This window comes from Lynx rufus, unplaced genomic scaffold (assembly GCF_022079265.1).
Source record: "Lynx rufus isolate CCGP_SWC_20201006 ecotype Redwood Valley unplaced genomic scaffold, mLynRuf1.p SCAF_10, whole genome shotgun sequence".
NCBI classification, from domain to species: Eukaryota; Metazoa; Chordata; class Mammalia; order Carnivora; family Felidae; genus Lynx; species Lynx rufus.
Window position 1 is genome coordinate 18,189,587 of NW_025814824.1, and position 19,365 is coordinate 18,208,951.

Here is a 19,365-nt window from a genome sequence, read left to right on the forward strand (position 1 = left end):
CCACGAGGACTCAGTCATAGATCATGAGAACATGCAAGGTCTCACTTTCTGTAGAACAGCTTCTCATTTGATTACTCCCACCACTTTCGGAGAGGCACAGATTTGCTTATTAGAGATTCTCTCTCTCTCTCTCTTTTTTAAGCACAGTGGTTAATTCCCAAGTCTGGTTTTGCCTCAAGGCTGTAAAAGTGGAAGTGGGAGGGGGACCCCAAACTAAAAGGAAAATGCCATTAATGCATTTTGGTGTTAAAGGCAAAAAGGCAAAGGGCAGAGAAAGGAGAAGTTGACAAAAATCAAGTAACTGTCACATTAAAAAATTTTTTTTTAAAAAAATCAAGTAACTGTGAAACATGGAGATGCCTCCAATGGGAGACACTGCTTCCCCAGAGGCTAAACAACACATTTTGAAAGGTTTTGTCATTGAGGCATGGAAGGCAAAAAATGAAAAGGGAATCTATTTGGGTGACCAGAAAGCCAAAATGAGTGCCAAGGGCCGGGCTACAGATAGTCACCGAAGTCTTCTGCACAAGTGAAGCTAGAGAAAGATTCTCGACAAACAGAGAAAAAGAAAGTCCGTAACTTGTGGAATCAATTTTTATTTCTGAATTATACAGAGAGGCTATATATATATATATATTTTTTTTTATATGGTGTTGTTACATCTTTATATTATTGATCCACGCTATTTAGGGAGAAATCATTTAGTTATTTACCAAAACAAAGTCTAATAGATACTTTATTCTGAGCAATCCAATACATGGTAGAAAAACTTTCAAATATATAAAAGATTAATTTGTGCACATCTAAATGTTTCTAAGGGAGCGAACTACTGAGGCATTGTGATTAGAGGAGTTGCAAACGTAGTACCAAAACCAAATACTTCAAATGAGATTTTAACAACACAAAAGCTTAGAGTAGTGACTTCCTCACACATGTCAGAGTGTATCTTAGAAGGTAACCCCATAAAACATTGTATGGCTTCAATGGGAACCTCAGGATTTTCTTCCACAACCAGCTATTGATTGCCACGAAACAAACTTCCTCACTCCTTGACAGAAACTTCAGTGCAGATTTATGTTCTCTTTCTTAATCAAGGAACGAAGCAAAGAGTAGTGCCACTTTGGGAGAACAATACTTTTGCCCTGGGACCCTTTGGTTCCCCCTAAACTACAAAGTGACAGGAAAAGTGTAAAACAGTTCCCAGAAGTCAGAACCAAAGCAAGAACGCTTAGAATGCAAGGGCTAGATAGCTACTGATGTGAATGTTTACATCTGTCTACCTATCTGCTTAGGGATGATGGTTTTTTTTTTTTTTTTCAGGATTCTTCTAGAATTCTATTTACTTGGATTGAATTTACATAGTGGCTTTTCTCTAGCACGTGCAATGGTCTTAAGATAATAAAATAGCAGTTGCCTATCAGAATGGCTATGCAGCCCATAGATCAGCCCAAACAAAATCAATGACTGCGGACGATGGTCATAATTTCCAGGGAGGAAGATGACGCCTCAGACAGAACACCACCTGAGTAGTTTTCCGTGAACGGGCCAGACAAGCTCAAGGGAAACGTGACTGGTGAAATTCTTGCTGTGTGTGGTTGGCTCTATCCTTAGGCTTGCACCACTAAACACAACACTGATTTCTTCATTCCTTCCTGTGGCTGGGGCGGGGGGTACCACGTAATTCGTCTTCCAAAACGGGACCACGGCTGAGCAAAAGGGAGCATTGTTAATACCTGTGCCAGAGCCACAGTGGTCAATGGGTGAACCAACCGAATATTAGGTCACCGGTCTTATGTCAACACTAAGCTCTGGGAGAGGCCTAATTTGGGCTTTGAAAAGTGGAGCTGGCCTCAGAGACAGGGCATGTTCTAGGGTTTTTCTATTGGACAGGACAGAGGTTAGGAGGGAGGTGACCCAAGAGAACACAGTTGGACAAGACGCTCAGCTGAGAGGGACACAGAGGGGGGAACTCAGTGAATTATGGCTCATGGAGGAAAGAGAGCTGACCCGTGTGTATGAGAACATGTCTGGAAGGTGGGTGGGAGAGGTCACGAAGCGAAGGAGGTCAGCAAAATTCGGTCACCTGTACAAAGATGTCTACCTCCAAGTGTTTCAAAGCTCATGAGATCCAGGGCTCAGGGCACCCCAGACAGCTCTCCTGGATGCGGTTATCACCCTAAGTCTATGGTGGAACCCCGCTCTCCACTCCATTCTTACTGTTGCTAGCCTACTAGCGACGGGTGATACCAGAGAATGACAATGGTTCCCAGAGTAAGGGCAGGACCTTGGCAACACCTGTAAATAGCCCAAAGCCTTCTCAGCAGGCTTCACTTTGAGTCACGTAAACATACTGTGAGCCATGCTTTTGTGGCCGGGACTCCCCGTCTTTTCTCAGCAGGCCATTTATTTTACGGACTCCGGAGGCCAACATTTTCTTTTTAAAGAATAAATTAGTTTGCAGGCTTATTTATACATTCTGCCGAAGAAACTCATATCCAAATCCAAATGCGGGGGAGGCGGGAGGGGGGCGGTGAAGAATAGGTGAGCAGGAGCAGGCACGGCCCAGTAAACTTGTTCCACAAACACAGTAAATATTTTAGGCTTTGTAGGCCACATGGTCTGTGAACAACTGTTCAACTCTGCTGCTGTAGTGCAAAAGCAGCCAGAGAGAGTCTGTAAACAAATCTGTGTGGCCATGTTTCAGTAAGACATTTATGGGTACTGAAATGTGAATGATTTTTCAGGTGTCACGAAATATTTAAAACAACAACTTTTTTTTTTTCAGCCCAAATGGGAAAGCCATCCTTCACAGGAAGGCCACGTGAAATCAGGCGGCATGCTAAGTCTGGCCACTGCTTTGCCAACCCTCCCGCTGGAGGCCCACGGATGCGAGGCCACGTGTGGCCTTTGAAAGGGCATGCGAAGACTCCACAGAGAAATTTTGCAAATGATAGTACACGGTCATATTCAAGTTAAATGAAATGCGATTAAAGGGAGGTGACTGAAGTGACCAGATTAAAGTGACTTAAAGCAGACTACTTTTTGAGAGAGACATTTAGATAGCTGAGCGTGGCCGGGTAATGAATTTCCAACATTCATTGGAGGAATAACGATTTTTAAAGAGACCACTCACAGACAACATGATACCCAATTTGAGAACCAAAATAAAACTGAGGTGAATGAGAAAGCTGGCTTCCCTTTGAGACCTAAGAGAGGATTCACGTGGACAAGAACCAAGCGGGCACATGGCCGATGACAGCTTTCCACCGGGGTCTGCTTTCCAACTGTGCCCAGCAAGCTTAGGGTTTGAAAAGCAGAGCTACAGAAAGGTAACTGGCCTAGGGAGAGTCGAGCCCCCTGTGTTTTAAACCTGAAATGGTCACCAAGGAGAAATCCCGCTAATCTATGGCCAACAAATCCACTCGCGACGAACAGCGGACCGAGGGTATCTCACTGGTCAACACCAGTCTAAGAGAGGAGATATCACGGCACCAAGGGGTAACCAAATATGGAGACGGAAGGTCCTATTTTCTTGCTAAGGTTCAACCGAAATCTTCGAGGCACGTAATTGGCAAAATAGGAAAAGGACACGCAATTTCATAAAACACGTGAAGAGTAAACAAGTTCCCTTACTGTGTTTCCCCTTAGAAATTTAGAATGGCACCAGGTAGTGCAAAGTGGAAAAAAAAAGTACCATCCGCCCTGTCTCTCCCAGGTGGGTATGTTTCAGCAGAATCACGAAGCAGAACATCCTTTTCTTCCAGCCGGGCGGGACTAGGGCTTTCCTTTCAGCTTCAGGTCAATACTTAGAAAAAAAGGAAGAACACAATGAGAAACACTAGAAATTGAATAGGAAGCATTTGGTGATCGCTGGGAGTGGCGTGTGCTTTGCTTTTTTTTTTTTTCCTCCAAGGACTTACTGAAAAGAGCTCATGCAAGTTTCTTAAGCTAGAAAAAAACCCAGTAAAACCCAACCCTCCCTCATGACCAAGGCTTTCTCTAAAATGTGGAATTTTTCTTTATTTTTACGAAACTGTTTCTGGAAGCATTTTACGCCTCTCAAAATGATCTAGGGAGGCAAAAGACGGGTGTGAGGGCTCTTTGCTGAAGTAGATTAAGGAACCCTGTTGCATTTTGGGAAGGAGGGGGCTACCTGTTTCTAGTCAATGACCTTCCCTTGTGGGGCGAATACATGATCTGCCTGAAATCAGTAATCTGATAAATGCCACATACAAGGCAACAATGAAATAGAAAAACTACCCCTCTCTCCCAAAGGAACCCACAAGAGTTGCAGGAGTCCAAGAATTTGCATGACAGGGGTCAGTCCACCTGAACGCGATGGATTCTTATAACCTAAGACAAGGTTGTTCTTAACGTCTAGTGGGTTCCCAAAACTACCTAGAAAATGATTCCCAAACCTCCCCGCTCCACTGGTTTCTCTCTTCTGCCTCTTAGTGAACCTAGCAAAACTTTCTGACACCCATCTGACCAGAGAGTTCCGGTCTGTATGTTCAAAAGAAGAATTTCAGCCAGGAACAAATGAAAACACTGAAAAAGGCCATTTGGGAGTCATCTGTGGATTTCAATGAGACCTGCCCTCCCGGCCCCACCCTCCGCACACTGCACAGGGACTGTGGTTTGCTTGTGGGATGTGCAGCAGCTGGGGGCGGGTGGGGGATCCTTCGAGCAGCTTTGCAAATAAAGCCATTGGTAACCCATGTGCCTGCCCATCGAGTTTACAGGAGTAAAGAAAGCTTTCCTTTCACATTCGCTCAATTCTGCCACTTATTAGCTTGGGGCTTTGGGCCAGTCACCTGCCTTGCCTAACTTTCCATTTCTGTATCCGTGAAATAGATCAATCCTGTCTCTCTCTCGAGGCTTGCTAAGGATTAAGTCTCAAGTGTTTTCAGTTGTGAGTACCTCAGGATCTTTTTTAAATGAACCCTGATAAAAATCTGAAAAAACGATCAAACAAAACCCCTTACACCAGGATGCCTGTTCTGAAGCACCTCATTTTTCATACTTTTTTAAAGATTTTTATTAATTTTTTTTTTAATATTTCGAGAGACAGAGAGAGACAGAGGGTGATCCAGGGAGGGGCAGAGACAGAGAGAGGGAGACACAGAATCCGAAGTAGGCTCCAGGCTCCGAGCTGTCAGCACAGAGCCCGACGCGAGGCTCGAACCCACGAACCGTGAGATCATGACCTGAGCCGAAGTCGGACGCTTAACCGACTGAGCCACCCAGGCGCCCCGAAAGATTTTATTTTTAAGTAATCTCTACACCCAACGTGGGGCTTGAACTCACAACCCCAAGATCAAGAGTTGCACTCTTCACCAACTGAATCAGCCAGGCGCCCCCATACTGACTTTTTGGTAAACTTTCTAGGGCTTCATTTTTCCCTTCAGCTTTTGGTAAACAAAAAGCTGAAACATGGAAACCTATTTATGTGGTTTATTGAAGAAGAGAGAGTCAAAAGTGGATGATTCTTAAATACAGGAAACCCCACTGAAGTTTAATTTTTGAGACAACAGTTATCTTGTGGGGACAGTAAAGTGACCAACAGTGCTACTAATTAAAGTCTCCCCTAGTAAGTACCACCTCCCCTGGATCAGATACACTATTTATTTATGTAAAAATATTTTTAAAGCATATGCAAGTCTTAGGACATGAATGAACAAATAAAGTCCAAACTTGGAAGTGAAGGAGACAAGCATCTGGGGATACTTTTGAAAACAGTATGCTTTTTCGGGAAAAAAGAAAACAAACAAACAACTTACTTTTAATCAGAACTGAAATACAAAAGGATTATTCCTGACCTTTGGGCAGATGGGCTTGGTTTTCTCTAACCAGCTTTCCCGCGAGAAACCTTCTGATAATTTTACCCTAGGCCATTTCGGCTTCTCACATATGTTAAATGAGTTTCCTTACAAAGTACCTGAGAATATTGTTTAGTGATGAATAAAAACTCTTGTGTTTTATATAGGAAGAGGGGGGCGGGGGGGGCATAACTTTCCTTTCTTTCTCTAAGGAAAAGGAGAGGGGCACATTTCATTTCATTTCATTCTTGGCTTGCCTGAGCTCCTTGAAAAACAGCCTTTGCTCCTTCTTCAGGTTCTCCATTCGATACTAGCTACGGAAGGTGTAAAATGCTTCCAGGCAGGAGCCAGAAAAAAGGTAAATAAAGCCCCTTATTCTGATACTAACGAAAGCCAGAAAGCCAGGGCTAGAAGTCAGCCTAAGAACTCCTTGGCCACTCTGGGCCCTCGGCTTGGATCTCATCCTTTGCGCTGAGATCACGTGCCTGGGAAAGGCCGGGCTGAAGAAGACGGAAGCGTGGAGAAGAATATGTTCTAAGGGAAGGAACGTCAACCTTGGTAGCAGCCTCCCTCCCCCACGCCCAGCCCTGGAATGAACGCAAACAAGGAGCAGTGCCCTCTTGTTTGCCCTCTCCCCAACCCGATCAGCCCCTCCGTACAAACAAGGAGCCCAACAGGACAGGCAAAGGAGTGGGTAAGCCCGCAGATGTGGCAGCCATAGGCCAGTGAGTGACAGTCACGCCCCGCTGCTCGTTAACTGCAGGCCCGGGACTCTGCTGTAGGGGGCGCTGTTTTGCAGAGGGGAAATTTTGCGCAAAGAATGGAAGTGGCTTCAGGGACTCCTCTTTGCCCTGCAGAATGTTTGCTAGGCAATGTGCTTGAAGCAACTGTCTTCATCGCAAAGAGGCGGGGCACGCGTCACCTCCTGAAAAATAGCTGTGTGAATTCAAAGGTCTCCTTACAACGTTTGTTCTTTCCTCCTTTAGCGGGGACCTTCTCTCTGGGGTTTTTGTCCACCAACTTTAAACTACAAGGTCAACGTGGCGGCTACACAGCTGTGGCATTACGGTTTTTCCATCCTGGCTTTGGACCTTGAGGGAAAGGAGGTCCAAAGAGAACAAAACGTGACAATAGCTGAGACATGCAAATCCGATCTCTGTCCCTCCTGGGTTCCTGGGAAGGGCAGTGTTAAATTCGCCACAGCTCAGATCAGATGAGGAGCCCTTAACAGGATCGCCGGGTTCCCTCTGAGAGCACGTTGGCGGCCACACTTCATTCCCTGAAAGGGACTTGGCCAATAGTCAACTCCGTTCTCTGAAGCACCTAAGTGTGTCCTTTTCTGGTCTAACCAAAGTTAGATCAGGGGCTGCACGCCCATTCCAGAATTATGACCATCTCTGATTTCAGAACCACTGGGTCTGCATGCAGAATCAAAGCCCAGCCCTGGGGCATTTTTACTGCTATAAAACATTGGACCGGTCAATCTCTCTATGCCACTCTTTCCATACTTGCAACATGTACCTCGTGGGATTATTCTGAGGATAGAACTCAGATAATGTGCATGAGGCTTTTCCCATAGAACCTGGCACATGGTGACCCTCCACTAGGTGTGTGATTTCTATTTGTCACAGGATGAGGTCAGATGGACTAGATCATTCCTAAAGTCCCATCTAGACTCTGTTGCCTCTTGGAATTTTCAAAACAAGGACACTTTTCTCCCCCATCCACTAAGATACGAAGTTCAAATGGAAGTCCCAACTTTCACTAATGAAAATAGATGAAGTAACTTAGAAAGCAGAGTTGCCCAAATGCTCTTAACATCTGGCTCTAATATTCATTTTTCTGCTCGTTTTTGGATTGGAAAACAGAATGCCAAATAGACTTCAGCTGTCCTTAAGGAATGTAATAGTGATCATGAAAGAGACAGTGCGAAGCCGGCACACTTCTCTTTAAGTTTCTGATTTGAGAAACAGAGAACATGAAAGCTGAACATCTAAACAGAGTTTACCCAGTCCTTGATGCGTTTTTTTTTTTTTTTTTTTTTTTCAGAGCCCAGCCATACAATACTACAAGTAACCACATAGCTGTTATTGATGGTGAGTTCTTACTCCTTCTCCATAGAAGACATTTCTGGATCATTGTAAAGGCAGCTAGTTCTGAGTGCAAGGAAAAAAAAAAAAAGGAAGCAAGTAAACATTTTCTCCACTGTTACCACTTTGTAGGCACAACACTCTCGGGTATTTTAAACTGTGTGATGTGGGTCTCACTGCTAATGGCGAACAAATCTACACCTGATTCTTTTACCACCGGTTTTGAAACTTACTAATTGCCCATGATTGAGAAACATAAAAGGGAGATGGAAAAATTCCAAACAACTCCAGGGGTCTCTTCTGTTCTTGTTATTATTTCCTGACTTTTCAATCTATCTTATTCGGAGATCATGATATTGCAAATTTTTATTTGTAACCCAAATAATATACTTTATACACAATGGACAGTCCCTCTCAAGCAGCCCCATTTTTATGTGCACATGAACACAGTTAACTTTCAGTTTGTACAAGAATGAGGATTTTCCTAGACACTAACAAAAAAAATGCCAATGTCAGCTTTGTTACAGAAAAATACTGGGACACTTACACAATACAGCTGAGCTGTGTTCCAGTACTATAAGTGAATCCTAAGATTAACCTGCACTGAATGTGTCCAGAAAGAAAAAAAATGTAGCCATATAAGATAACGAAATAATAGTTTTGTTACAATGTATGAATGTGTTCATGCTTTTGGTGTAATATTAGCCGCTTTTGATATTCCATATTGGCAGAATTCCTGTTAGCAAATTTCAAATGTACTTTATATTAATTTGATCAATTTCAACTTGTACTTTCTCTCCTCTTATATTTTATTATCGGCGAAGATTATTTAAAGAGATTCTACAATCTTTTTAAACTTTTTTTTTTTTTTTTTTTTTTTTTTTGAGAGACAGAGAGAGCCAGAGCCTGAGCGGGGGAGGGACAGAGAGAGAGGGAGACACAGAATCCAAAGCAGGCTCCAGGCTCTGTCAGCACAGAGTCCAACTTGGGGCTTGAACCCATGAAACCGTGAGATCATGACCTGAGCTTAACCGACTTTAGCCACCCAGGCGCCCCATAGAGATTCTGCAATCTTTTTAAATGAGAGCTCCTTTTGTAAATGTGAATAATTTCACAAGCTAATGTATCTGCTCGAACACGAGAGGTTTAGTTCCTAACGGCGGGCATTTTGTTGAGATGATAGAAGGCGATCTCACTGGGAAGGGCAGAGGGCTTCTTCCCTCCACCGTTCTCACTGGTGGTCAGGTATTTTTACAGAGGATTTTGGCAACTTGAGTGAACAAGGGCCGTCAGGCAGGGGTTGACAGTATGCCAGAAAGACCTAGCAAAGCTGGAGCGGAGTCAAGAAAAGGCGCTCTTCCGAATCTAGCTTTTCTGTTTTTTTTTTTTTAACTTTGCGCGATCCTTCCCGCGAAAACAGCAATTTGCAATCCATTTAATATTGTCCCTCCAAAGGCAGCGGACGGATTCTTTAAAATAAGAATGGCTCTCTCTATACAATTAGTCCTTTGAAAATATTTTCTTTCCTGTATAGATGCCAAGTTTTAAGGAAAACAGAAGACAGGCTGAAGGAAGTCAACGAAGAGGCCGTGTGTGTGTGGGGAGAAGGTGAACATTTGAAAAGAAAGCAAAGCAACAGATAGGTTCTGTTCCATGACAAGGTGTATGTTTGCTTTGGTTAGAACCAGCCCGAAGCTTTCTAATAAAGGTCACGTGGAAAGTCAGCGTGTGTCTGTTAATAGAAAGAACCTGGGTTATCTGGCTTCTAGAACTAAACCACAGATCTGCAGTGACCAAGTTTTCTGGGCCCCAAATCCTCATATACCGTCTGTCCAAGGATTTGGGAGTCACTCCAGAGGCTGAAAGATAGTTAAGGAGATGTAGTTAGTGGGCTAAAATGGTAGGATTCAGAGGCATTTCAATCCTCTGTGGGGCCGACAGTGAAATTCTTATTACTTTTCCAAATGTGCCAATATCTTTCAATTCCTCACACGTGTAATGTCACCATCAAAAGGAGGAGGATCAGTTGGAGGGGAATTCAGACAGGCAGATTACCCACTGAATCCAAAGCAAGAGCATAGACTCCTAAGACAAATCTAGTTATTTCTACTCAGGTATTTAAAGTGCTGATTCTCAGAGCACGGTCCTGAGCCAGGCAACATCGGCATTACTGGAACATGTTAGAATTCCGGATTCTCAGGCCTGCTGAATCAAACTCTGGGGTGAGTCCCAGGATACCGTGTTTGAACCAGTGCACCTGGTGATTCTGATGCACAGCAAAGCCTGAGAATCACTGCTCTACAGGGATGAACTTAATCTTAGGCACATTTGTCAATTTATGCAGCAGAAATTTCCTGAGCATCTATTCTGTATTAGATATGCTGGGTCCTTCCTTCAGCAAGGAGATCCAGACATCTCAGGACCACCTGAGGCTAGTTAGATACCGAGGGAGAGAGTCTGTGGGCGTAGGGAAGAGAAGGAATGATCAGAGAGAGAGAGAAAAAAAGGAGAAAGCCACACAATAAATCCCAAATGATAACTGTTTCGTTATGGGAGCATAAACAGGAAGGGTAGAAATATGGATGGGGGTGGAGTGGGAAATTCTATGGAAAAAGGCAAGGTTTTAATGGAGATAATGAAAGAATACGGCAATATGACTCTATAATGTGTTTGGCTGGAAAGTTATCGATTTCCCTCCCCTCAATCTTTTGTCTTGAAAACACCTCCTTAATTTCATAAGGATATTATCATCCAAAAAAAAAAAAAGAATCTGAAACAGAAATTCATTGCTCTTTCTGTCTCCGGGGAATCTCATGACACAATGTAAGCCGAGTACAGATAAAAGCTAACAGGGCACTTCACGCCCACATCTGGTTCCTTGGTTCCTAACATCTTCCTTTCCCAACTTCGGGTTTGTAACAGTTGAGTTAGCGACCGAGAAGATTCTGTTAGAGTAGAAATGTAAAGACTTCTGAGTACTGTTAGTCTACATGGGTGTCCATTATCTTGAAAGAAAACCAACGCAGCATAGGAATCTTATAACACTAAACTATGCCGACATTTCTAAGGCAAAAATCTTTCCTCAAATTTTAATTAACTTTTTTTTTTAAAGTAAGTTCTATGCCCAATGTGGGGCTTGAACTCATGACCCTGAAATGAAGAGTTGCATGCTCTTCCGACTGAGCCAGCCAGGTGCCCCTCATCCTCGAATTTTTACCCAAAAGATCCACACTGTGGGCAAATAATTCTACATAGCACCTGCAATAAAAATGTGCTACAGGAAAAAAAAAATAGCTCAATGGATTGTTCTCATGAGGAATTGGCATTTACATCTATACAGAAAAAAAAAAAAAAAAACCAAAACGTATTTATTCAGAATTTGTAGCTGTTTGGACATTGCCCAGGTTTCTGCTTTTGCACTATCTGTTAAAATGAGAACTAGTTATAAATATTAATGGTGTAGGCAATATTTGAAATGGAAAAGCTTTAATATAGTAGACATTCTAAATAGTACTTGTCTGCATTTGACATAAAGTGTCAGAAAAAATTTTTTGAACTTGGAAATAAAAGGAAATTACTGGGATGTTCTTTGAAAGGAATGCTGAGTTGACTTTCTGTTGATGAGCTATTTTGAAACTCTTTGGGGGACAGAGATGCTAATAATTTCAATCCAGTGGAAAAGATAATCCTAATTTACAGTTTATTGCCCTGTTGGATGTTGATTCATTTTGCATCTAAACCAATAATCTTATCCTAACATTCCTTTATAAATCACCTACAGAAATCTAGCGTTGCAAGCGTCCTTTGAACTGGTTTTTACACTTTACTGGGTCTGTCATTAAATAATTAGTTGAGTAAAATCATTGGCAGGTATCATTTCGTATTTGTATTAAAGTTAAGATTTTGCCTTTTCAAAAGGTATACTTTAACAATAGTGAGTAATGATCCTTTTTCTATTCATCCAAATAACTCTGAAGCTATTTAGTTGAGCATATTTCCAAGTCACTAAATAAGGGGCTTAAAAAAACTTGGAAAGTCACGAAATTGGTTCCATAGTCCAAATTTCGACTTGTCATCGTTTCTCTCTTATTAGGATGAATTAATGAGCTTTTGTGGCCTCAAACTATCTAACAACGATCTGGATGTTATATGTGATGGTGCCTGTGATGTGTCCCTTTGCTGTGGTGCCTAAAATTACATGTACATTAAAAAAAACCAAAAAAACCCCACCACCACCACCAAAAAAAAAAAAAAAAACAGTAACAAATGCGTTCCTTAAGGTAACCAAGATCACAGGGGAAAACAGATTGTAGTACAACTACCAGACATTGCATCTAATGTGGGACAAAGGGGACCCTTTAAAGTGCAGCATTATCATCAGGATGCAAAAATAAAACGCCAGGCATGCGGCTTCTCCCGATTCATTCCTGAAACGCAAGCCAACATCACGCCAGCTGCCGAACGAAAACCAAGTCTTACTTAGCTGCTTCTGATGCTTCCCTCAGTTCTTCATCCAGTCTGCATGAGCAAAAATTATCGGTGTGGAAAAGAAACAGAAAAGAAGCAAGCACAGCGTGAGAGAGTCACTCAGCAAAGCAGAGCCAAACATAAGTGGAGCATATGTGCCTTTAAAAACCATCCTTTGGAGCACTGAGACACGCTCCTTCGATTAGATATGGTGCCATTTCCTCCCATTCGGTGTTTCTGCATGTTTACTTTGCAAATTCCTTCATAAAGGTAGGTAGATAACACAAGTTGCAAGGAGAGCAGAAACATGCTGGCGGAGTAAAGCTGAAAACGTCCACACCGGTCTGTTGCGTATAGTTAGAGACAGCTTGCAGCCTGGGCCAGCTCAAGGGTGAATCTGGCCTAGTGGGTTTCAGTTGCAAATCAGGCTGACCTCAACAGCTTTACACACAAGACAAAGACCAGGAATGGTATGCAACAAGGGACGGATAGAATGACCTCTTGCTCTGATAGCATGTTGAGGTCACCCACGAGTCTAAGACACAGGTGCACACACACAGCGGGTCCAGCGTGAATTGTAGATCAGGAGATTTTACCTCACACTTCTCTTATAAGATCTCTCTTCATCGTACCTTACGGGATAAAAATGAATGCAATGAGCAAGATGAGCCAACAGACGGAGAAAATGACAGGTACATGTGTTAAAGAATGGACAGAACGTGAGAGAAAAAGCCTGCCCCCCTGAAAGAATCAAACTGCCTTTTTGGAGAAAAACATATTTTCATGGGCTATAATCGAGGAGTTAGAATTCATGATTAGCTTCAGCCAGTCCTCGTTATTTGCAGGTTCTTTGCATTGTTTGCAAATTTGCCTCCTGCTTGCATTTTGTTTCTGACCCCCCACGTCAATACCTGTGGCGCCTTTATGGCGACTCACTACTTTTATTAGTGGCAAAAAATTTGAGCCACCTGATGTGCACATTCCCAGTCGAGGCCCAACAAAACAAGGCTCTGCCTTCTCGTTTTAGCGCAGTCTCAGGCTGCCAACAGGTGCTGTCTATTTAGTGCCATGTTTTCCCTGTTCTTGTGCTTTTAATTGGTAAGTTCGCCATTTAAAATGCCCCCAAGCAGAGTGTTCAGGCGCTGTCTGGCATTCCTAAGCACAAGAAGGCTGTGATGTGCCTTCTGGAGAGTATCTGTGCATTAGAGAAGCTTTGTTTGGGCAGGGGCTATGGTGCTGTTGGCCGTGAATTCAATGTTAGTGAGTCAACAATATATATCAAATCAGCCATTTTTACACAGAAACACACAACAAGGTTCTATGTTAATTGGTTAATGGAAATTAACCAGGTGTTTGCAGGAACTTAGCCCTGTATTCCTCCTAGGAACAACGGTTCGCTATTTAGGGTTCTAGAACATGATTGCCACAAATAACAAGAATATACTGTCATCAACAATTATAAATCTAATTTCAGATTGGGCAACTTTTTCTTTCATTTAAGTCCCTTGATGACAGGCTCCAGCCTAGCTGAATACTGGTCTTGGGACTGGCCGAGATTAGATTCTCCGAATGGTATTCCGTAATATGGCTTCTCTCATTTTGAAAATGGCATAACATGAAAATGAGACAATGCGGGCCAGGAACAGAAGTGGCAAAAAGGACATCCAGAGAAGATGGACTGCGGAAGACGGGAGAAAAACATGGACACACGGGGAGGACAGGGATGGTTGTAAATTTCTCCCTCCAGAAGAAAATCTTCCCAAATGGAGCCCTTTTCTCCTTAAGAAACTTCTCCCAAATGGAGTCATTGAAAACTGATGGGTGTCAATGAATGAAAAGTGCCTTGGGCATGTTTAACTTCTCATTTAAACTTTCCTATCAGATAATGAGTCTCTAAAAGCAACCTGATTATAATAAATAACATTCTGGATTGCCAACTCTTGCTGGGAAGGCTCTTGGATGCATTATGCACATTTTCACCCAATCCTTGGGGCCTTTCTATGAATTGCCCCTTACTTCCCCATTTTCTGGATGCTGCACTGAGGCACGGAGAGGTTTTTTTTAATGTTTACTTATTTCTGAGAGAGAGAGAGAGACAGAGGACCCGAAGTGGGCTATGCACTGACAGCAGACAGCTTGATGTGGGGCTGGAACCCACCAACGAGATCCTGACCTGAGCCCAAGTCAGATGCTTAACTGACTGAGCCACCCACGCGCCCCAGCTCGATATCAGGGGCTGGCAGGAAGGTTCAAATCTATTATTAAGCCTCCAAAACCCATTCTCTTCTCTATCTCCAACTGCCACGCCATGGAGGCATTGCCCTATTTAGCTACAAAGTGGCCAGTGCTCATTTCCACTTGAAGAGATAATGTCCTTGTCGTCTTTTGCAAAGGGAGACAGCCCTACAGGAGGTGGGTACTCCAGTGACTTTACAGACCGTAGGAGTGGAGCTTGGAGGTGGGGCTGCTCCTTTTTGAGGTAGCAGGATTGAGCTGTGAGGTAAGCAGGGGGTGGGAGTCCTATAAGCTAAAGAGGGTCAAAGCCGCTGTTAGGATCACGCGAACACTGCTTGATTCGGCTAAGCCAACGGGCAGTTCTAAGCCAAATCATTATCCCGTGTTCACCTCATATCAAGAGAAGGAAAACCAAACGCATCTACTCCTGAGCTAGGACTTCCAATACTTTAAGGGAGGTGAAGGAAACTGCTAGAAAAGGGTGTGAGAATTCTGCTGCCAGGCTGACCTGGGTCTGAATTCTAGTTCCATCGCTTCCTTGCTCCTACTTATACTTGACATAAGTAGCTTTTCTTCATTGTTGGCTTCCCTTCCCTGTACTTGGGGGTTTACGATGGGGATTAAACACTACATACATAGAGCACTTCTAATGCCTGATACGGTATTGCCCCAAAATAAATGCAAGTCTTTTCTTTCCAGCTTCTTTGCCCGCCCCCCGCCTTTTTTTTTTTCTTTTTAGTAAAAGGACTCTTTTTTGGAAGTGCAGATTGGGAAGTCTACTTTGCTATCCATCTTATGGAAGAAGATAGGCTATCCTTGTCTGTCTTGTCTGTTTTCTTCGAGCTAAAGCTTAAAGGCCTCCCATTTTCAATCAAATAAAAAAAAAAAATGAGTGAATCAGACACAGAGGAAGAAAAGCACAACCCACAGAGAACAACGGTTCTTTGCAACAGTGAACCAAACAGGAGAGTTCCCTCCTCGGCATCCGTACTTTTAAGTCTCCGCTCCAAGCAGCCGGTGTTAACTGTTACTCTCATTATTTTTACAGCACGATCCAGCGCCCTTCAGTCTCCATGCTGTTTCCTCACGGGCTGCTAATTGCATTACCCTGAGGAAGGGGATCATCCCTACCCACGCCACCTACCACTCTGCCTTACCTTTCACCTGAAGGGACCCGTGAAGAAAAGGGATTTAGAAGAAAACAGAGAAAAGATAGTTTATTTTTCCCCCTTTTCCTAGGGCCAGGCAGGTAAATTACTTTCCGTAAGGCAATAAAGAAGGCAAAGCTGTGCTCAGACCCTGTTGTGTCTGCGAGAGAGGGAGACACAGGCAGCAGGTGCCCTGATTCATATTAAATCTATGCTTTGCAAAATGGGAGCAAAATTTAAGGTGAAATGAGCAATGATCGATAACCCCAAGAGAAGATTATGTGAAAGAGAATCTGAAAGAACAGGTCTCTATGGGTATTCGGAAAAAAAATATCTATTGATTGGAAAACACTCAGTATTTATTTTAAATAGAATTCACGACATTTCCCCAGTATTCCAGAAGTGAATTGTTTTCCAATCCCCTCCAAACATGCAGAATTTCTTACCAAATCTTGGAAACCATCACGACTTACTTGATGATGCTTTCTGGAATATGGATGCAGTCCATTGGGATCAGCCCACTGAGTTCTGATAAACTATTGACATACTTAATTTTACTGCTGAATTTTGAGCTAAAAGAAAAGAGAGAGAAAAGATATCATTAGTGTCCACTTCATCCCTTCTAAGTGTGTTGCCTCTTCTTGAAAATCCTGAAAAAGTTAACACGTTGGCCCCGCACTTACTAAGAAGAAAGGCTACACATCCGAGTAGTTGCAACATGCCAGATACTGTTTTAAGTGGCTTATATGTATCGCTTCCCTTATTTCTTCTTAAGCCTAGTGAGGTAGGCTTGTTATTATTATTCTCTTTTTGTTTTAAAAGATGTTCCGAGTGCTCCTTTAAAACTTGGGGAGGGGCTGAGAGGAGGAGAGAGGAAAAAATCCCAAGCAGGCTTCACGCTGTCAGTGCACAGCCCCACCTGGGGCTCAAGCTCACGAACTGCGAGATCCTGACCTTAGCCGAGGTCAAGAGTCGACGCTTAACTGACTGAGCCACCCAGATACCTCTAATTCTTCTTCTTCTTCTTCTTCTTCTTTTTTTTTTTTAAAGATAAGGAAACTCGACACACAGAGAGTTACGTATTTGCCTAAGGTTTCACCTCAGGTATATGGTAGAGCCTGGATTCCAACCAGAGCAGTCTGACCAGTCTATACTCTTATTTTTTGTAAGTTTTTTTCTTTTAATTCCAGTTAGTTAACAGTGTTATATTCGTTTCAGGTGTCCAATATAGGGCTTCAACACTTCCATGCATCTCCTGGTGCTCATCACACGTGCCCTCCTTAATCCCCATCACCTATTCTCCCATCCCCCTCGGGTCTACACTCTTGACCGCACATCACATGGCCTCTCAGAGGTTTCTGCCACTCTCCACATTCATTGGTTTATGGTTCATTTGGCTTTGTTTGCTTGTTTCTTTGTTCTTAAATAAAAATCTTGTCATTAATTCTTTCAGACTCTTCCAAGGTTGATCTATTTCATGTTTTTGCACGTTTGTTTATTTCGTGTGTGTGTGTGTGTGAGAGAGAGAGAGAGAGACAGGGAGAGAGAGAGAGAAGGCAGACAGGGGAGGGGCAGAGAGAGAGGGAGAGAGAGAATCCCAAGCAGGCTCAGTGATATCAGCACACAGTCCAACATGGGGCTCTAACTCATAAACGGAGATCATGACCTGAGCCCAAACCAAGGGTCAGATGCTTAAATGACTGAGCCATCCAGGCACCCCGAGGTTGATCAATTTTGCAAGTATACATGGGACACCTGGGTGGCTCAGCTGGTTGGGTGTCCGGTTTTGGCTCAGGTCATGATCTTGAGATTCGTGAGTTCAAGCCCCACACTGGGCTCACTGTTGTCAGCACACAGCCCACTTCAGATCCTCTGTTCCCTTCTCTCTGCCCCTCCCCTGCTTGTGCTGTCTCAAAAATAAAACATTAGCTTCTTAAAGTATGTATAAACTCATTTTCCTCTTAATATTTTAGCTTGTTTGTTTTTTTTTTTTTAGTTTTTTTCTTTTTTTAAGTTTTAGCTAGCGCGTTCAGTCCAGATGGACCAAAACCATATTCCAGTAACTGGATCTGAATTACAAACAGCTTTCATCTACACGTTATCATGTTAGATGTGTGTAGATGGATATAAGACAACATGAAAAGATACTATTGCAACTGATCAAGGAATGTGCCTCTGGGGAAAGGAGTTCCGAACAGAAACTGGCAGTTGTTGAAGGAAGAACTTAGTCTTGTCGGTAATGGTTGGATGTTTCATAAGGAGAAAGCATTTGTGTATTATTGGTGTAATTGCAAACTGCTTTTTAAAATGTATCATTCCACTTGAAAGGGAACTTGATCAAGCATCGAACTTTCTGGAATGGTTTCCGAGAAAAAGACCTCTCCAGGCTAGAGATCATGCTGAGCCGTCTGCCAATTGTACTGCCTTCTGTTCAGCTACTGTGCATTCTAGAAGGAAGGCTTTGCGGGGTCATATCTCTGTACGGTTATCTTTCACATTTTCCTTGCAATCCGACCCTGGGCCACTGGCGGTGAATGACTTGTGTCTCCACAGAGTCACTTCTAGTCGTCCTGAGAAGCCTTGGATGGACACACACTACCTCTTCCTTCCCCTGGACTTCCTGAGCTAAATTCAGGTTTTGATAAAAGATAGAGTGGGTGGAAGGGGAACCCTCCATCCAGCTCCACGGTTACGTTCACTAGAATGTACAGTTCTCTGAACATGTCATGTTGTCCCTTTCTTGGTGTGTTTGGACCCACTGTTTCTACCTGGTTTCAGCGAGTCCATCCTATCGGTTCTTCAAAACTCACCTTGAAGGCTCGTTCTTCTGGAACACCTCTCTTGACGCAGGCTCTCAGCCTTTACTCTCTACCTGTCACCCCAAATTCACCCTCACCGTGTTATCACCCCCATTTTGCTTCAGCTATACCCTCTGTTTCAATTGCTGACTTGTCTATGTCAGCTGCCGTGCTTCTCAATCTCCACCTAACCCAGTACTTGCCACAGACAATTCATTAAAAAAAATAAATGAATTTCCCATCTACCTCTATCATAGGTGTTCTCCTTCAGCAGCAAAAGGACCTATAATGCATTTTAGTGACCTCTTTTTTCAGGTCTAAAAATTGGCTACACTGATATAGACTGATTCAGAGGGGGATCTTTACAGAGGGAGGGTCTCACATGATGAGACTGTAGGCTATAATATTCAAGTACTTGAAATGTGTTTTCTTTACAATTAGGCAGACCACTGGGTTCAAAGTCTGAGTCTATCACTTATTGGCTATTTTACATTAGACCTGGGGTTGGCAAACTATAGCCTATGCACCAAAGCCAGCTCGTTAACTGCTCTGGTTGTTTTCGTTTTTGTTTTCGTTTTTGTTTTACAGTCCTCCAGCTGAGGCTTGTTTTTACTTTTTTTTTTTTTTTTGATATTTGAGAAAAATCTGACACCAAGAATATTTTGTGATATGAAAACATTTTTAAGAAGTTCAATTTCAGTGTTCACATATCAAGTTTGATTCGAAGACAGCCACACTTACTTATCTACATAGTGTCTATTGACTGTTTTGGACCTATAATGGCAGAATTGAGCAGATGTGACTGAGA

The 19,365-nt window shown here is 42.9% G+C and overlaps 1 protein-coding gene across 3 annotated transcripts in view; it reads right to left on the reverse strand.

Moving 5' to 3' along the window:
• Positions 1–552: 552 nt before the first annotated feature.
• Positions 553–19,365, reverse strand: part of PRUNE2 (prune homolog 2 with BCH domain) — a 90,443-nt gene continuing 71,630 nt past the window's right edge. The window contains exons 10-12 of one of the 3 annotated variants that reach the window (XM_047102374.1): positions 16,233–16,331; positions 7,928–7,975; positions 553–3,805 (exon numbers count right to left, since the gene is read on the reverse strand). In XM_047102374.1, coding sequence (XP_046958330.1) covers positions 3,775–3,805; positions 7,928–7,975; positions 16,233–16,331 — 178 coding nt within the window. In that variant the 3' untranslated portion in view covers positions 553–3,774. Of the gene's footprint in view, positions 3,806–7,927; positions 7,976–16,228; positions 16,332–19,365 lie in introns of those variants that run through there. The other 2 variants (XM_047102385.1, XM_047102394.1) reach the window with 2 other exon arrangements.